This window comes from Macaca nemestrina, chromosome 14 (assembly GCF_043159975.1).
Source record: "Macaca nemestrina isolate mMacNem1 chromosome 14, mMacNem.hap1, whole genome shotgun sequence".
NCBI classification, from domain to species: domain Eukaryota; kingdom Metazoa; phylum Chordata; class Mammalia; order Primates; family Cercopithecidae; genus Macaca; species Macaca nemestrina.
Window position 1 is genome coordinate 62746034 of NC_092138.1, and position 14174 is coordinate 62760207.

The window sequence follows — 14174 nt, forward strand, 5'->3', positions numbered from 1 at the left end:
AGGAATTTATCCCAGGAAAGTAATTCAACTGAAGCAAAGAGCTACGCACTACAAAAATGTTCATCTCTAGATTATCTACAGTAGTGAAACCTGGAATAGTGTATACTAATGGAATATCTATAAGGATACTAGACAGCAACAAAAGATAATTAGGATAATTAAGAACATAATATTTTATAAGATAATGTTGGACAAAAATGGCTGCATGCAAACAGTTTCACTCTACAACTGCATTGGAATATATGCACTGGAATATGTATGCATTTGAAAAGTAATAGTAAGTTCTGTTACAGGAATGGGGAGCATGTTCTGTTACAATGGTAAGTAGAATTTTTTTTTAACATTTAACATGGTAACATTGTATTTTCAACTTAAAAAAAAAAAAAGGTCCTATAAAGCTAAAGCCCAAATCTTCACAAATAAGTATTATACTACCAATAATAAATAACATATATTCACAACTTATTCTGTGTTAGGCACTGTTTTAAGCCCTTTCGTGGCTACTACCTATGAGGTGGATACTGTTATTGCCATTTTACAAGTGAGAACACAGAGGCACAGAGAGGATCACAACTTTCTTAAATACCATAGCATGATAGAAAGAAACATTCCTTGTGCCATTTCTATGGGTCATCCACCTGCTAAAATTTTTATGTCTGCTTAGACAGACATGAAATCCTTAGCAGAAGCCTCATGGGTAGTGAGCTTCAAAAGGAATTTCAGAGGCCTTTCATGTTGCAGATATAACCAGGTTTTCCCCTCACTCGCCAAACTGGAATCTAGGAGGTAGAGAAAGACAGAAGCTAAAGACCAGCAGGCCCAGCCCACTCAAATTTCAGAAAGACAACAGAGACCAAAGGAGTTAGGATTTGCCTAAAATAATGTCATGAATTAGAAAAAGAATGAAGACCGGAGCTCGGAATCCTCACTCCAGTGGCCTTCAAGGCTTGCTCCTACCCTCTGCAGACCACGAAATTCCTCTCTGCAGCTCTCTTCCCTTTCAACTGCCTCCCTTTGATCCCTCAGTCCAGCTACCCTCAGACTTCCTCTGTCCAGAACAGTCGCAACTGCACCTTCTCTTTCTTTCATCATCTTCAGCTCACTCTGCCTCCGCTTCCTTTCCTCTCCTGCCCTGCTGGGTAACGGTATGCAACTTTTGGAATTTCAGCTATAGTGTTCTTCCCATATGACAGCAATGAGAGGAAACTGCAGGTTTCTTTTAGCAGTAGACCCCTGCCCTTCCAATAAGGGAGACTGTTCAAACATACTGAGAGACAGAGATGCTAAAATCAGTGTCTGGAAGAGAAGTCCTTCATTCTGACTCTGGCCCTGGCCCAGACCACCCATTTGGCTCCCTGTACCTCCTCAGTACCCTCAAAGCACCTAGGCTTGCCCCCTCTGACCACACCATATTGCCAGAGTCTGTCTACTACTACTAAGGGACTGCCCAAGAGTGGGGGCCTCTCTTGTTCACGTCTATCTCTCGCACTTCATATAGTGTAGTTACCAATAAAAGTTTGCTGAATGAGGAAATGAGTCCCTATTCATTCTCTTCCTGGGGGGGTCTCTCCTGACTTTAGTGTGAAGACTCAATTCCAGCTATTCTTGGGCAGGCAGAGACTCTGCCCAGAGTACTCCTCTAAATGTCAGGCGCTACCCAACACCTCAATGCCACGTCCCCACACTCCCGTAACACAAATATCAGCTTCCCTAAGACACAGCCTTAACTCCACATCCTTTCCCTTTTTTTTTTTTTTTTGTTGTTGTTGTAGTTGATTTTTTTCAAACTGGCAGTGTCCTGCAACACCAATGACAGCTCTGCGGTTTCAGGATGTCAAAGGCAAAGGCCATTATGCAAAACAGGAAGAAACTTTGAAAGAAAAAAATTTAAGGCATTTTTAGAATATACCCTGTCATGGGGCCAAGCAATGATTGAATCTCCTGCCAGAGACCCTCCCCATGACCTCTAGGACCCCGTGGTGGGGCAGGAAGGAGCCTGACCTCATACCATATCCGTCACACTGCTGACATAATCCTGCCCCTTCCCTCAGTGCAACCTCGCCCTTCTACTCCAGGCTCTGTGCCAAATGACCCCGGCAGGCAAAACTGCTCCTCAGAGAGAATTTAGCTCCAGTGAGGACATTCTAAAGGGAGTAACTTCAAAGTATACTCCTTGGGAATAGCCTGGCACATTGGCCTGGGGCTTTATTGATCTAACCCACCTGAACCAGCCCCAACTGACACTCAGGCTCTGCCTCTCCCTAAGAGAGCTTCTCCCTAAGAGAATTCCTAGAAACCTGAAGTTTCTCACTATGGTCCCTCCCTAGATCTCAGGACCACCTGGAGGTGGGAGAGCTGTGTGCTGTATGTTTCAGAATCTGATTTGCAAGCTTGCTCCCACCTTCCTGTGCGTCACATCTCAATGATGTCAATAGCACTGGTTTAGCTAGCTGTTGTTCACCCACCACCACAGCCCCAGAGCCACAGTCGTCCACAGAAGTCCAGCACAGGGACTTGACTGCTAAGGAAACAAATAGAGAAGTTACTGAGAAAGTATCACCCCCACCGATTCTGTTCACAGCAGATTTCTGCTAAGCCAGATCCTAAGAGCCTATCCTGCAGCCTGGCCCTTTGCCCCTGCCCCCAGGCACTTCCTGGACCTAGTTTCTTTTTTAATCAGAATTCTAGACACATCATTCAGCAATAGGCGATACTCATCTGCCAGCACTAAGCAAATCTGGAATTTCCAGTGAGTCTATCCTTTTGTAAGACTGGCTTGAAAACCTAGCCCTTCTCAAAAAACTTCAACACTTTTTTTCCTTTTTTAGAAAGCTCTCCTACAGAAACAATCCAAAAAGTACATAAAGCTTTCTGCACAAGCATCATCACTACATCACTAAGAAAAAGCAAAAACTATATATGTGTGTGTTCAGCAACAGTTGAATGATTTTTTTTTTAAGTTATACCATATTCAGGTAACAGAATATGATACTGCCTTTGTGATTTTTAAAGGTATAGGTCAAGTCTGTGACAGAATCTTAAGTGAAAAATGCTAAACACCAGGTTATCTACATGAATCTATTTCAATCTATCTGTCCATCTATAAAGAAAACAGCTATAACACTGGATGTGGTGACTGACACCTATAATCCCAGTGCTTTGGGAGGCCAAGGCAGGTGAATCACTTGAGCTCAGGAGTTTGAGACCAGCCTAGGCAACATGGCAAAACCCCATCTCTACCAAAAAATACAAAAATTAGTCAGGCATGGTGGTATGCACCTGTGGTCCCAGCAACTAGGGAGACTGAAGTGGGAGAATCGCTTAGCCCGAGAGGTCGAGGCTGCAGTGAGCTGTGATCACTGCACTCCAGCCTGGGTGACAGAGCAAAAACCCTGTCTCAAAAAGAAAAAAAAAAAAAAAAAAGATATTAGCTATATTCTTAAACATGAAAAAGACTAGTAGAAAATATGCCAGTATGTTTCTTTTGGGTGATAGGAATTTGGGTGTGCTTTTATGTCTCTTTCAACTTTTCAAATTATTTTCAATGAGCCTGCATTACTTTTTACTTTTAAAATGAAGGAAGAGATTATCCCCCCTCAAAAGGCAAAGACCCATACCCCTATCCCCAACATCCCTGCGAGGCAAGTTGTTCTCTCTCTCTCTCTCTCCCCCTGGGCTTTGTGAGGGGCTCTGGAGAAGCAGCAGGTGGGGGCAGTAGATAGAGAAGCAGCTACATAACACACCCAGACCAGACTTTAAAATCACTGCCAAAGAATTCAGCAACAGCCAATTATATAGCCCCTAGCCTTCATTTGTGTAGGGAAGGGGCGGGCTGAGGTTGAGCTACAAAGTGGAACCTGAAACACTGAGTGTGTGACTCACCCCTCCGTCTTCTAAGGACAAATCCCTTTAGGCCACATTCACCCAGAACCAGCTCCCCACTGAACCCTGTCCCCTATCCCCAAGCCCCACTGTCCAACCTGGAGGTCTCTGACTTACAGAACAATGTCCTGAGATCACTCCTCGAGCTAGTGACCACCTCACCTCACCCCGCAATGGCCCAGATCAACACAGAGGCCCCTACAACTCAGGTCTCAGGTCTCTACAGTCTCAGTCACAGTCTGGCTCCCAGGAACCCTCACCAAGTTTAGGGACAGGAGTGGACCCTGTGAGTCTAATCCCATGCCTTGTTAATTCCCCTAGGAGCCAGGCTCTGGCTGGTTGGCCTTACAGTGACCTCACTGCCCAGGGACCATACCAGTCTATACCAAAGCCAATTGTAAAATTGTCACCGTGCCAGGCCCTCAAAGGATTTAAGCTTCAAGGGCAGACCATTTGTCCTAAGACAACTGGATTGCTGCTCCACTGGATAAGAAAAACTGGAATTTCCAGGTAGATGTGGGTTCAAGCAGAATTCCAGTCTCTGCTTCTTCACAGTAAGAGCAGAGAACAAAGAGTAAGAAACAAGGTACAGGAGGCACTGGGTAAACAGATAGCGGGGAAATCAGCAGGTATAACTATTGAATAACCTCTTTCACAAACACACACACATAGCCCAGCTAAGTGCAAAGGGGATGAGCCTGCCGGCCTTGTTCCCTAAGTCTGGATGGTCCCTAGGGTGGAATCTGTGGAAGGCTCAGACTGCCTTGCCATTAACTGCCCCATCATTCCCAACCCATAAATTAACTTAGTCCCAGCCTCGAAATCCCTACCCTGCTGCTACCCAAAGACCATAATACCCAGTGATATCTCATTATAATCATTATAAAGCAGCAAGTTAAAGATTACCCAGCAGAGCTAATGCATAGCTTCAGAAATTAGAGGAAAATGTTCACAAAACCAAATAAAACCAGGACTGGAGAATTTTGATATGAACTTGGAGTTTCTGAAAGAAGAAAGGAAGAAATGAAGGAGGGAGGGGAGTGATAGGGAAAGGGATAAACACACACTTTGGTTCCCTTAGATGACGTCACCACTGTTTAATTATGCCTCCCCTGCCTAAATTAAGAGTTCCTGAAGAGGAGGCATTTTGTTTTCTTCTTTGTAGCTCTAGTGCCCAGCATAATACAGGAACATTGCTGGAACTGAAGGAATGAAGTTATCAGACCCGCCTTAGCCATCATGAACATCCATACAAAACCACCATACAAGACCTTCAGAGGGACCCAGAGACACACCTTGCAGGGATCTTCCTCTGAAACTCTAGGGCATATCAGGTCACCTCTGAACCTGTGCACTAGCCAACTACTGAATAGTAACCTCCAGGGAGAGCACTAGAGAATCCCACCATGGGATGCTACAGTTCTAAGAAGCTGCAGTTTGAGACCAATCCCACATTTGGCTCTTGTTCCCCATTCCCCAAGGAGTTTCCACTTGGGCCATCAGAGGCTCCACTGCAGGTGGAAGAGGCTCCTTGTGTTTGCTCGAAGTCTGGAATGAATTACAGCAGCCAGGGATCACTTTTATTGCCATAGGCTGTGTCTAAGAAAGCGACCAAGTTTCACCATGAAAGCAAACCAGATAGTCATGGAGGGTATTTCTCAATCTCAGACTGTTAGACAAGGAATGTCTGTGTGTATGTCAATACGTTATTTTCCACAAAAAAAACAACAGGACAAAACTGGCTTACAAGACTAGTTATCTGAGCCTAAAGCTTCAATCCCCAGGAAGAAGCTCCACCCTAAGCCGGAAGGTGATGAGGTTCCAAGGCTCATCCCCAAAGGAGCGAGAAAGAGTCCTTTCCCAAGCCTCAAAGTACACTCTGTCCTGGGCAGCCTGCTTGTGTCCACATGTGTGCGTATGAGGAAGGTGGAAATGTGCTGGTAGAGAAACACCTTAGAGCCCAGCAAAGACCAGCTAGGGCACAAACCCTGGCAGAGGCTCAGCGACAGCCCCCATAAAAGCCAGGGAAACTGGCTCATGGGCAAGTGCTCCTCAGGTGCCCTGGCTACCTGTAGCTGCTGTTTGCTGGTCCAAGTGCCCATCTCTAGATCAGAGTCTTCCCTTTTGAACAAATGAAGAGGATCTCCTCAAAGCATAGGTGGGCAAGAGTGGCCTCTGAGGCTTAAGCAGTCTAACACTCACTCCCCTGCCCCCTGAGGGGACTGCACCATCCATCCCAGGCCCCAGCTGAGCCTCCAGGCCAGCCATGCCTCTCTCACTAGTTCAGCCTCAGGTACTGCCCACCTCCCACATCACCCAACTCATCTCCGGACTGGCCATGCCACAGCTGGTCAAGTCCCATTGAGCTGCTGCCCAATCTAAGTAGAGATAAACATGACGGGGGAAGAAACCCAAGGCCACTGTTCCTCCCATCTCAGCAGGCAAACACCCAGGTGGCCAGAAAAGAGGGCCTTGCTGCAGGGTTATAAGTAGATGCTGCATGGCCCCCCTGAGGACCTGAGACAGTGTTAGGAAAGAAGGATAGCATAGCACCTGCAGGCCTAAACTGCCTGGGAGAATTCCCTGGAGAAAGCTGCAGAATCCTCAGGAAAGGCCCACCTTCCCACTGCATCACTCCCTCCTACAAGCCTCACATTAGCCCACAGCAGGGTGCCCGGTGTGAGGGCAGGGGATACTATGGCTCCAAACCTGCAGCCTGCCCCAGGTCACACTAACCCAAGTCTATCTGAAGACTATTCCAAGGTCTTGACAGCTCCAACGGCAACCCATCAGCCGTCCAATCCGGTGCCTTATGTCCTCCAGGGTAGGGCCTGCCCATAACCCACACCTGTAAGCCGAAAGGAATCTCAGCATCTGGCCCAGACCCCTGGACACCAGAAAGTAAAGCCAAGTCGGGGAAAGGAACTGCAAGTAGTGAAAAGGCCACAACTCTAAACCCCACGGATGCTTTCTCCCACCAACCTCAAAACCACCCGCAAGGGCTTTGGCTAACACCTGCCCATGAACAGATGGGCTCAACTCCCCCCACCAACACACTCCCAAGGAGACTTTCAGCTTTCTCAAGGCCTCATAGCCAGGAACCTCCACTCTGAGAACTGTACCTAACCATCCAAACCTACAGGCCCTATTAAAATGAAGAGAAGACCTCTCGACCCCCATTTCTGGGGCTGCCTCAGCAGCAGCCTAAACGTCATGGTCCCTTGCATGTCACATGAAAGCAGCCAAACTAGAGAAGGCACTCTCTCCTCGTCCTCCAAAATGTTCTCTCTCAGGAGGTCCTTTCAACTAGGCAAATATAGTCCATTTAGAAACACCAGTAACTGGTGACAAGCCGATCACTAGCAACACCATTACAAAACAAAACTAAGCAGAGCTATGGTCACCACCTTGTCTCTTACGCTTCTGAGAGGAAGATGTGATACTCAAATACCAATCTAATCAACTCTGCAGTACTTTTCTTTAATTTGTTAATTATTTTTTCTTTCTGTGCAATATCCAGGCAACAACCAAAAACAAAAGCAAAAAACCTGGCCTTTTTCTGGCCTGGAGACTCAGTCTCTTTCCCACTTCACTCTGCCCTTCAGAGCCATTTCCGTGGAAGTCTGAAAAAATGGAACTTTATAAAGGTCCTAAGCAAGTATTATTACTATATTAATATTATGCGGTGTATTGAGTGCCCGTACTTTTTTTCTTTTTTGAGACAGAGTCTTGCTTTGTCACCCAGGCTGGAGTGTACTGGCACCATCTTGACTCACTGCAACCTCTGCCGCCCAGGTTCAAGCAATTCTCCTGCCTCGGCCTCCTGAGTAGCTGGGACTACAGGCGTGCGCCACTACCCCCAGCTAACTTTTTTGTCTTTTTGTAGAGATGGTGTTTCACCATATTGGCCAGGCTGGTCTTGAACTCCTAACCTCAAGTGATCCACTCCCCTCAGCCTCCCAAAGTGCTAGGATTACAGGCGTCAGCCACCGTGCCCGGCCTGAGTGCCTGCATTTAATGTACACAATCTCATTTAGTCTTAAAAATAACCCTGTAAGGTAATCATTGACAATCACATTGTACACATGAGGAAGAGATTTTGAGAAACTCGATAGCATGCCTCAAGTCAGACACTTAGCAGCAAGGCAGAGTCCATTTCATTTTATGGGACTAGTCTGCTTCCCAGAATCATCAAATGCAAAGGAATTTAATTATCTGCTTAAAAAAATAGGCCCCCATCATTACCACAGTTCATGTCTGACCGATTCCAAGATGTCCTTCCCAAACTTGACATGAACTCATTGACGCAATTATTGGCAAAATTGAGCAAGAGTATGTAGTAGCCAGGGCTCTGTGGGAAAGTGACAGAAAACTCCTGTCGACAAGATGTCATCCTGCCTGCCAGGGCCCCTCACTCACAACAATTCTCTAAAACCTGGCATTAGAAATGAGAGAGGACCTGTGTGGTAACCCTGGAAGCAACCGGTGGTTGCCTTGGGCCTGTGGGCCTGTAGGTTACAGGTCAAAGAGAAGTCCCGACTAGGCGCAGCCTCCTGCTATGAGGAATGCAAACCCACCTACTCAAGCTATCTGCCTAAGCTGAAACAGAGGCTAGAGGTCAGAGTTCAGATCATCTGGGCAAAATAATTGAGACTCAGCCTGCTGCCGGAAGTACCAGAAATGGGCAACGTGGTGTTGACTAGTTATATTTTAGCCCTCTAGCCCCTGGAGCACACAAGCTCTCTGCCTTTGGGAGAGATTCCTGCTCACCTAGGTTTTGGGTACCCATACCGGGAGGAGGCTAGAGGGAAGGGCTCTCGGTGACGATCCACACAGAGGAAGAAATGAACACACAGTGACAATTTACTGAGGGCTTACCCTCATTAATTAAGCCCTTATTTACATTGTTCACATAATCTTCCAAAACAACCCCTTGAAAGGGTGACCATTTATTATCCCAGAAGAGAAACCTGAGGTTCACAGAGAAGTCACTTGGCACAAACGATCAGGAGAAAACCCCACTCTCAGGAGAGTGGCTCTATGGCAAGACACGTGAACCGAGAGGTCAGTCTCCTTCCCCACCGGGAGCCTCACGTCAGTCCCCAAGAGGGAGTGGATTACTCGAGGTCCCTACCAGAGTTTTTAGTGCAAGGCTGCTCCAAGCCCTAAGCAGATCCAAACTCCGAAACTTCCTGAGCCTCGGGCCAGAGCAGGGAAGTCTCCAAGGCCGCCTCTGGTTCTGGGGCTAGAGGGGCCTCGGGACTTCCCTGGGCGGTCCCGGCCCCAAGCCGCCTACATGACTCCCCAGGGACCCACTTCCCAACCCTTCTCTCCCATCCAGTCCCGAGCCTCTGGGATTTAAAACTCTAATCCAGAACAGGGAGGCTGGCTCCCGTAGAAGAGCCAAAGAGCCAGCCTGAGGGAATGTCTGGGGGATCCTGTCGGGGAAATCCGGGGGAGTCTCAATCCTCGGACTGGCGCCGACCCGAGTCCTTACCGAGCAGCGGGGACTCCTCAGGGCAGGCGGGCAGCGGCAGCGAGGTGGTCTGGGGCACTGGGACCGAGGTCAAGTTGCTCGCGGGGCCGGGGCCAGAAGCCGCGACTGGGCTGGAGTCGCCAGCCGGGCGCGGCTGGGAGGAGGCGCCTAGAGGAGGCGGCGGCCGGGCCCCTCTGGTCCCGAGTTCCCCGGAGGGCTGCCCGATGGCGGCGGCACCGTTCGAGCCGCCCTGCAGCGATGTGGAGACTCCGACCAGCTGGGGCAGGCGGCTCAGGTCGCGGCCAGCCAGGTAGTAAACTAGGGTGACGCCAAGGTGCAGAGCGCAGACGGCCACGAGCAGGCGGCAGGCCCGCTGCAGCGACGCGCCAGGCATCGCGGCGCTGCCGCCCAGGAGCGGCTCCCGAAACCTCATCTTCCCGCCGCCGCTTTAAGAAGGGTGTGGGCTACAGGAGGGGAGGCGACCCGCCCGCGGGCCGCCCGCCAGGCGCTGCCCCACAGCGGCGACCGGGGGAGGGCCCGGAGGGAGGGCGGGCAAGCGCGGCGCCAGGGGGCGAGCGGCTGAGAGCTGAGACTCCTCCGGCCGGCCCGACCTGGGAGCGGCGAGAGGGCGCCCCAGGCGCGGGCGGGGAGGGGCGGGGCCCCGGCGGAGGCGGGGGCGGGGGCGGGGCCGGGCGCGGGGTTTTCGGGACGAGGGCGGGAAGGCGGGGCAGCCCGTGGCGGGACGGGCGCGCTGGGCGGGGCCTCGGGAGGGTGGGCAGCGGGCGGGGCGGCCTCGCGGGGTACCCGGAGTCTGACTCGAGCTCCGACGTTTGGCCGCGCACCGCCCTCTTCCTCCTGAGCCTTTGCGGCGGAGCTTCGGTCGCGTTGAGCCGCGCCTTCTCTTCCTCCTCCACGCTGCCCTCAACAGGCCGCGCCACTTCCTGGGGTGTGAAGGGACTCGGGTGCGAGCCTGGGCCTGCAGCGCGGCGGCGGAGAGAACGGAGAGGACAGCAGGCGGGTGGTTGGTTGGGGTGGTTGGGGCCGCGGCGGCGTTCCGGCCAGTGGGCCTTGGCGGGCAAGGAAGAGAGGCAGAAAAAGGTTACCCAGGAAACGGGCTTCGACGTCGGGCGAGAGGTGGCACGTTCGAAACCCGCTCCCTAACTCAGCCGGGCTGGACCCCGCTGCTTAACGAGGGGTCCTGCGGCAAAGAAAGTGGACAGGTTGCCACTTCTGTGCCTCCCCATCGGGGAACCTGGGCTATAAGGGGTTCGCAGACCAGACCAGCTTGGTTTCAGGTGTGTGTGTGTGGTGGGAGTCCTGTATACTTTGAGGAGGAGAGCAGCAAGAAGCCTCTAACTCCCAGGCCAGCGTGTAGGAGAGCAGCCGGCGTTACAGTCTACACTGGGCTACACACGGTCCCATGAAGTAGGAGTTCTCCCCATGTCATAGAGTGGGGCCCCGGAAGATTAAGAAACTTGCCTAAGAGCCCACAGCTGGCAAGAGGCAGAATTGTGGCTCCAAAACCCGCATTTTTCCACAGGTTTACCCTTTGTTGATTTGCAAATAAGGGATGAAGGCTGTGTGGGTCAGAGACTTAAGCACTGAAGCCACTTGACCTCGATTTGACCCAGAGGCCTCAGACCCTGAGTGAGCAGAGACTCCTCACCCCGGAGAAAGACTCATGGTGGTGCTGTCAGTAATGTGGATAGGGAAGCTGTGGGCTCTGGCAGCCAACCAGCAGGGAATAACAGTAGCTACCTTATTTTGAGAGTTTACTATGTGCTAGTACTATGCGCCACGAAGTAGGTGGTGTTACGGTGTCCATTTCACAGATGAGAAAATGAAGGCATATGAGTTGACACTTTGGTTGTGATCATACAGAATCAACTTTCCTCACTTCCTGGACACCAGATCCTTCTGATCTTCCTCACTTCACTGGCCATTTCTGTCTCCTCTCTGGACTTCTTCCCAAGTTGTTGAAGGCCCCAGCCGTAGTCCATGATGTTCTTTTGTGTCTACACTCCCTCTAAGTGATTTATAATATCCATATGCTGATCACTGATCTGTCTCCAGCCCAAATCTCTTCCCTGACCTCCAAATTCAACTGCTTATTTTACTGGCATCTCAAACACAATACATCTTGCCCCCAGCAACCTACTCCTTACACTCCTTACGCTCCACTCCCATTCTTACCTCCTTCGGAGAGTGATACTCTTGTTCATTCAGTTCCCCAGAATCTAAAAGGTGTCCTTGATGTGCTTCTCTTACTCTCAAATGCCATTTGCAAGCCCTCAGCCAGCCTTGTCTGTGCTACCTTCAAAACATCAAAATTCACCAACTCTGACGTAACCATCCTCGATCAAGCCACCATCATCTTGCCCTGGATTATATAGCAGATACTAATTGATCACCCTGCTTCCACCTCCTCCGTTCCTCCTCCCTAGTCTGTTTTCCACAGAGCATCCAGGAAATCTTTGTAAGCATAAATCAGATCATGCCATTTGTTCAGAACCAAATCCATAGAAGCCCTGTTCAATCTGGTTCCTATCTCCCTCCCCACCCACATCTATCACTACCATGCTGGACCTGCCTTAGCCACACTAGCCTGAGAGCTATTCCTTGAACTTGCCATATTTCTTCCTGCCTCAAGGCCTTTGTACTTGCTGTTCACTTTGCCTGAAACACTTGTCCCCAATATTTCATTCAATTCAGGTCTCTTAAATGTCACCTTATGACAGAGACCTTCTCAGACTACCTTATGCAGAATGGCCTCCTGCCTGAATCCGCTTAACCTGCTTGTTTTGTTTTTTTTGTTTGTTTTGAGACGAAGTCTTGCTCTTGTCCCTCAGGCTGGAGTGCAGTGGTGCAATCTTGGCTCACTGAAACCTCCGCCTCCCGGATTCAAGCAATTCTCCTGCCTCAGCCTCCCGAGTAGCTGGGATTACAGGCACCTGCCATCATGCTGGGCTAATCTTTTGTATTTTTAGTAGAGACGGGGTTTCATCGTTGGCCAGGCTGGTCTCGAACCCCTGACCTCAGGTGATCTGCCCGCCTCGGCCTCCCAAAGTGCTGGGATTACAGGTATAAGCCACCGTGCCCAGCCTTAACCTGCTTGATTTTTTTCAGAGTGGGTATCAACTACCCAACATTATGCATTTCTTTTCTGTTGTCTTGCCTCCCTCATTAGAAGATCAGCTTCATGAGAACGGGAAATTTCTCTCTTGTTCACTACTGTATCTTCAGCCCCTAAAACTGAGCCTGGCACGTACTTGGCGCTCAATCGATATTCTTTTGGGTTTTTTTCTTTGTTTGTTTGTTTTTTGAGGCAGAGTCTCACTCTGTCGCCCAGGCTGGAGTGCAGTGGTGTGATGTCAGCTTACCGTAAGCTCCGCCTCCCAGGTTCAAGCCATTCTCCTGCCTCAGCCTCCCAAGTAGCTGGGACTACAGGCGCCTGCCACCATGCCCGGCTAATTTTTTTTTATTTTTAGTAAAGATGGGGTTTCACCGTGTTAGCCAGGATGGTCTCAATCTCCTGACCTCGTGATCCACCCGCCTCAGCCTCCCAAAGTGCTGGGATTACAGTTGTGAGCCACCGCACCTGGCTGATATTTGTTAAAATACTTTTTAAATACCATGATCATCCTGATGTGGGAAGGGGAGAAGGGAAAAAATATTGCTAACTTAGTTCAGAACATAAAGTGGAGTTCTCTAAGGAGTTGGTAAAGGTGAAGCTGACCCCAGCACCCTGTGTTTAGGGGTAAAGTCAGCCTGGCCCATGAGTGAGGGTGGGTCAGATTAGTTCCACAACTGAAAATTAAGTGGAAGGGGAAATGGGGATGTCTTCCACTGGTATAGATGATGGCTAGGACATAGGACTGCAGCGGGTATTAGGAATCACAGACCTGTCCCAGGACACTCTGTGGCCAGAAATCGAGGAAAAGGAACAACACTTGCTGATTGCCTATCCCTCAGGAACTTGCAGAGTCCACTGAGGCCTGAGCACTAGTCTCAGCAGCCCCTGATCCACAGGCAACTAGAATTAGTAAATTACAAATAATACAGATGGCCCAGAAACCTTTGGGACAACATTATCTAGCAGTCCAGACATGAACTGGTGCTGGTGAGACAGACCCAGACAACCTTCCTTCCCACTGTCTCCAGCTCTTTTCCACTCTCGACTTCGTCAGGTGAAAAATTAATCCCATCCAGTGAGACAAATGGAGGAGGAAGTTGCAGTGCTGATTGGCCAAAAGCTGGCAAGGGGGCTTGGCTGTTGGCCCATCCATGTGCTCATCTGCCCAGAATCACCAGCTCCCTGCCTCTCCCTGCATCTGGCCTTCCTCTGCCCTCCCCTGGCGCCCTCTTCTGCACCTGTCAGGTTACATTTCTGTTTTTACCCTCATGGATCAGAAGGGCATCAAATAGTGCCTGGCACATAGTAGACAGTTATTTCAGTCATCTATTGCAGTGTAACACCTACCCCAAAACTTAGTGTTTTAAAACAACACTTTCTTGCAGTTTTGCAGTTGACTGGGCAGCTTTGGTTCACATGGTGTCAGCTGAGGCACTGGTACGGTTGGAAGTTCCAAAATGGTTTCACTCATGTGCATGGTAGTTGGTGCTGGCTGGGGGCTGGAAGCTCAGAATGGGTTGGGTCATGGGGCTTTCATTCTCCACTTGGACCTCTCCACAAAGGACTCTCCATGTGGCTGCATGGGTTTCCTCACAAACTAGAGGAAGCATTCCAAAAAGGAGCATGTCAAAAACACAGAAGATGCAGATCCCTTAAAGCCCAGCCGTAGCATCACTTCTAGGG

General features: G+C 49.9%; 1 protein-coding gene across 5 annotated transcripts in view; it reads right to left on the reverse strand.

Annotated features, from left to right (window-relative positions):
• Positions 1–9978, reverse strand: part of LOC105485655 (beta-1,4-galactosyltransferase 1) — a 65068-nt gene extending 55090 nt beyond the window's left edge. For 3 of the 5 annotated variants that reach the window (XR_011612676.1, XM_071077908.1, XM_071077909.1), the window contains exon 1: positions 9380–9954. Coding sequence is in view for 4 of the 5 variants with exons in the window: in XM_071077908.1 (XP_070934009.1) it covers positions 9380–9791 (412 nt within the window). In the remaining variant the exon portion in view is untranslated. Of the gene's footprint in view, positions 1–9379 lie in introns of all 5 variants that reach the window. The other 2 variants (XM_071077907.1, XM_011747988.2) reach the window with 1 other exon arrangement.
• Positions 9979–14174: the final 4196 nt, after the last annotated feature.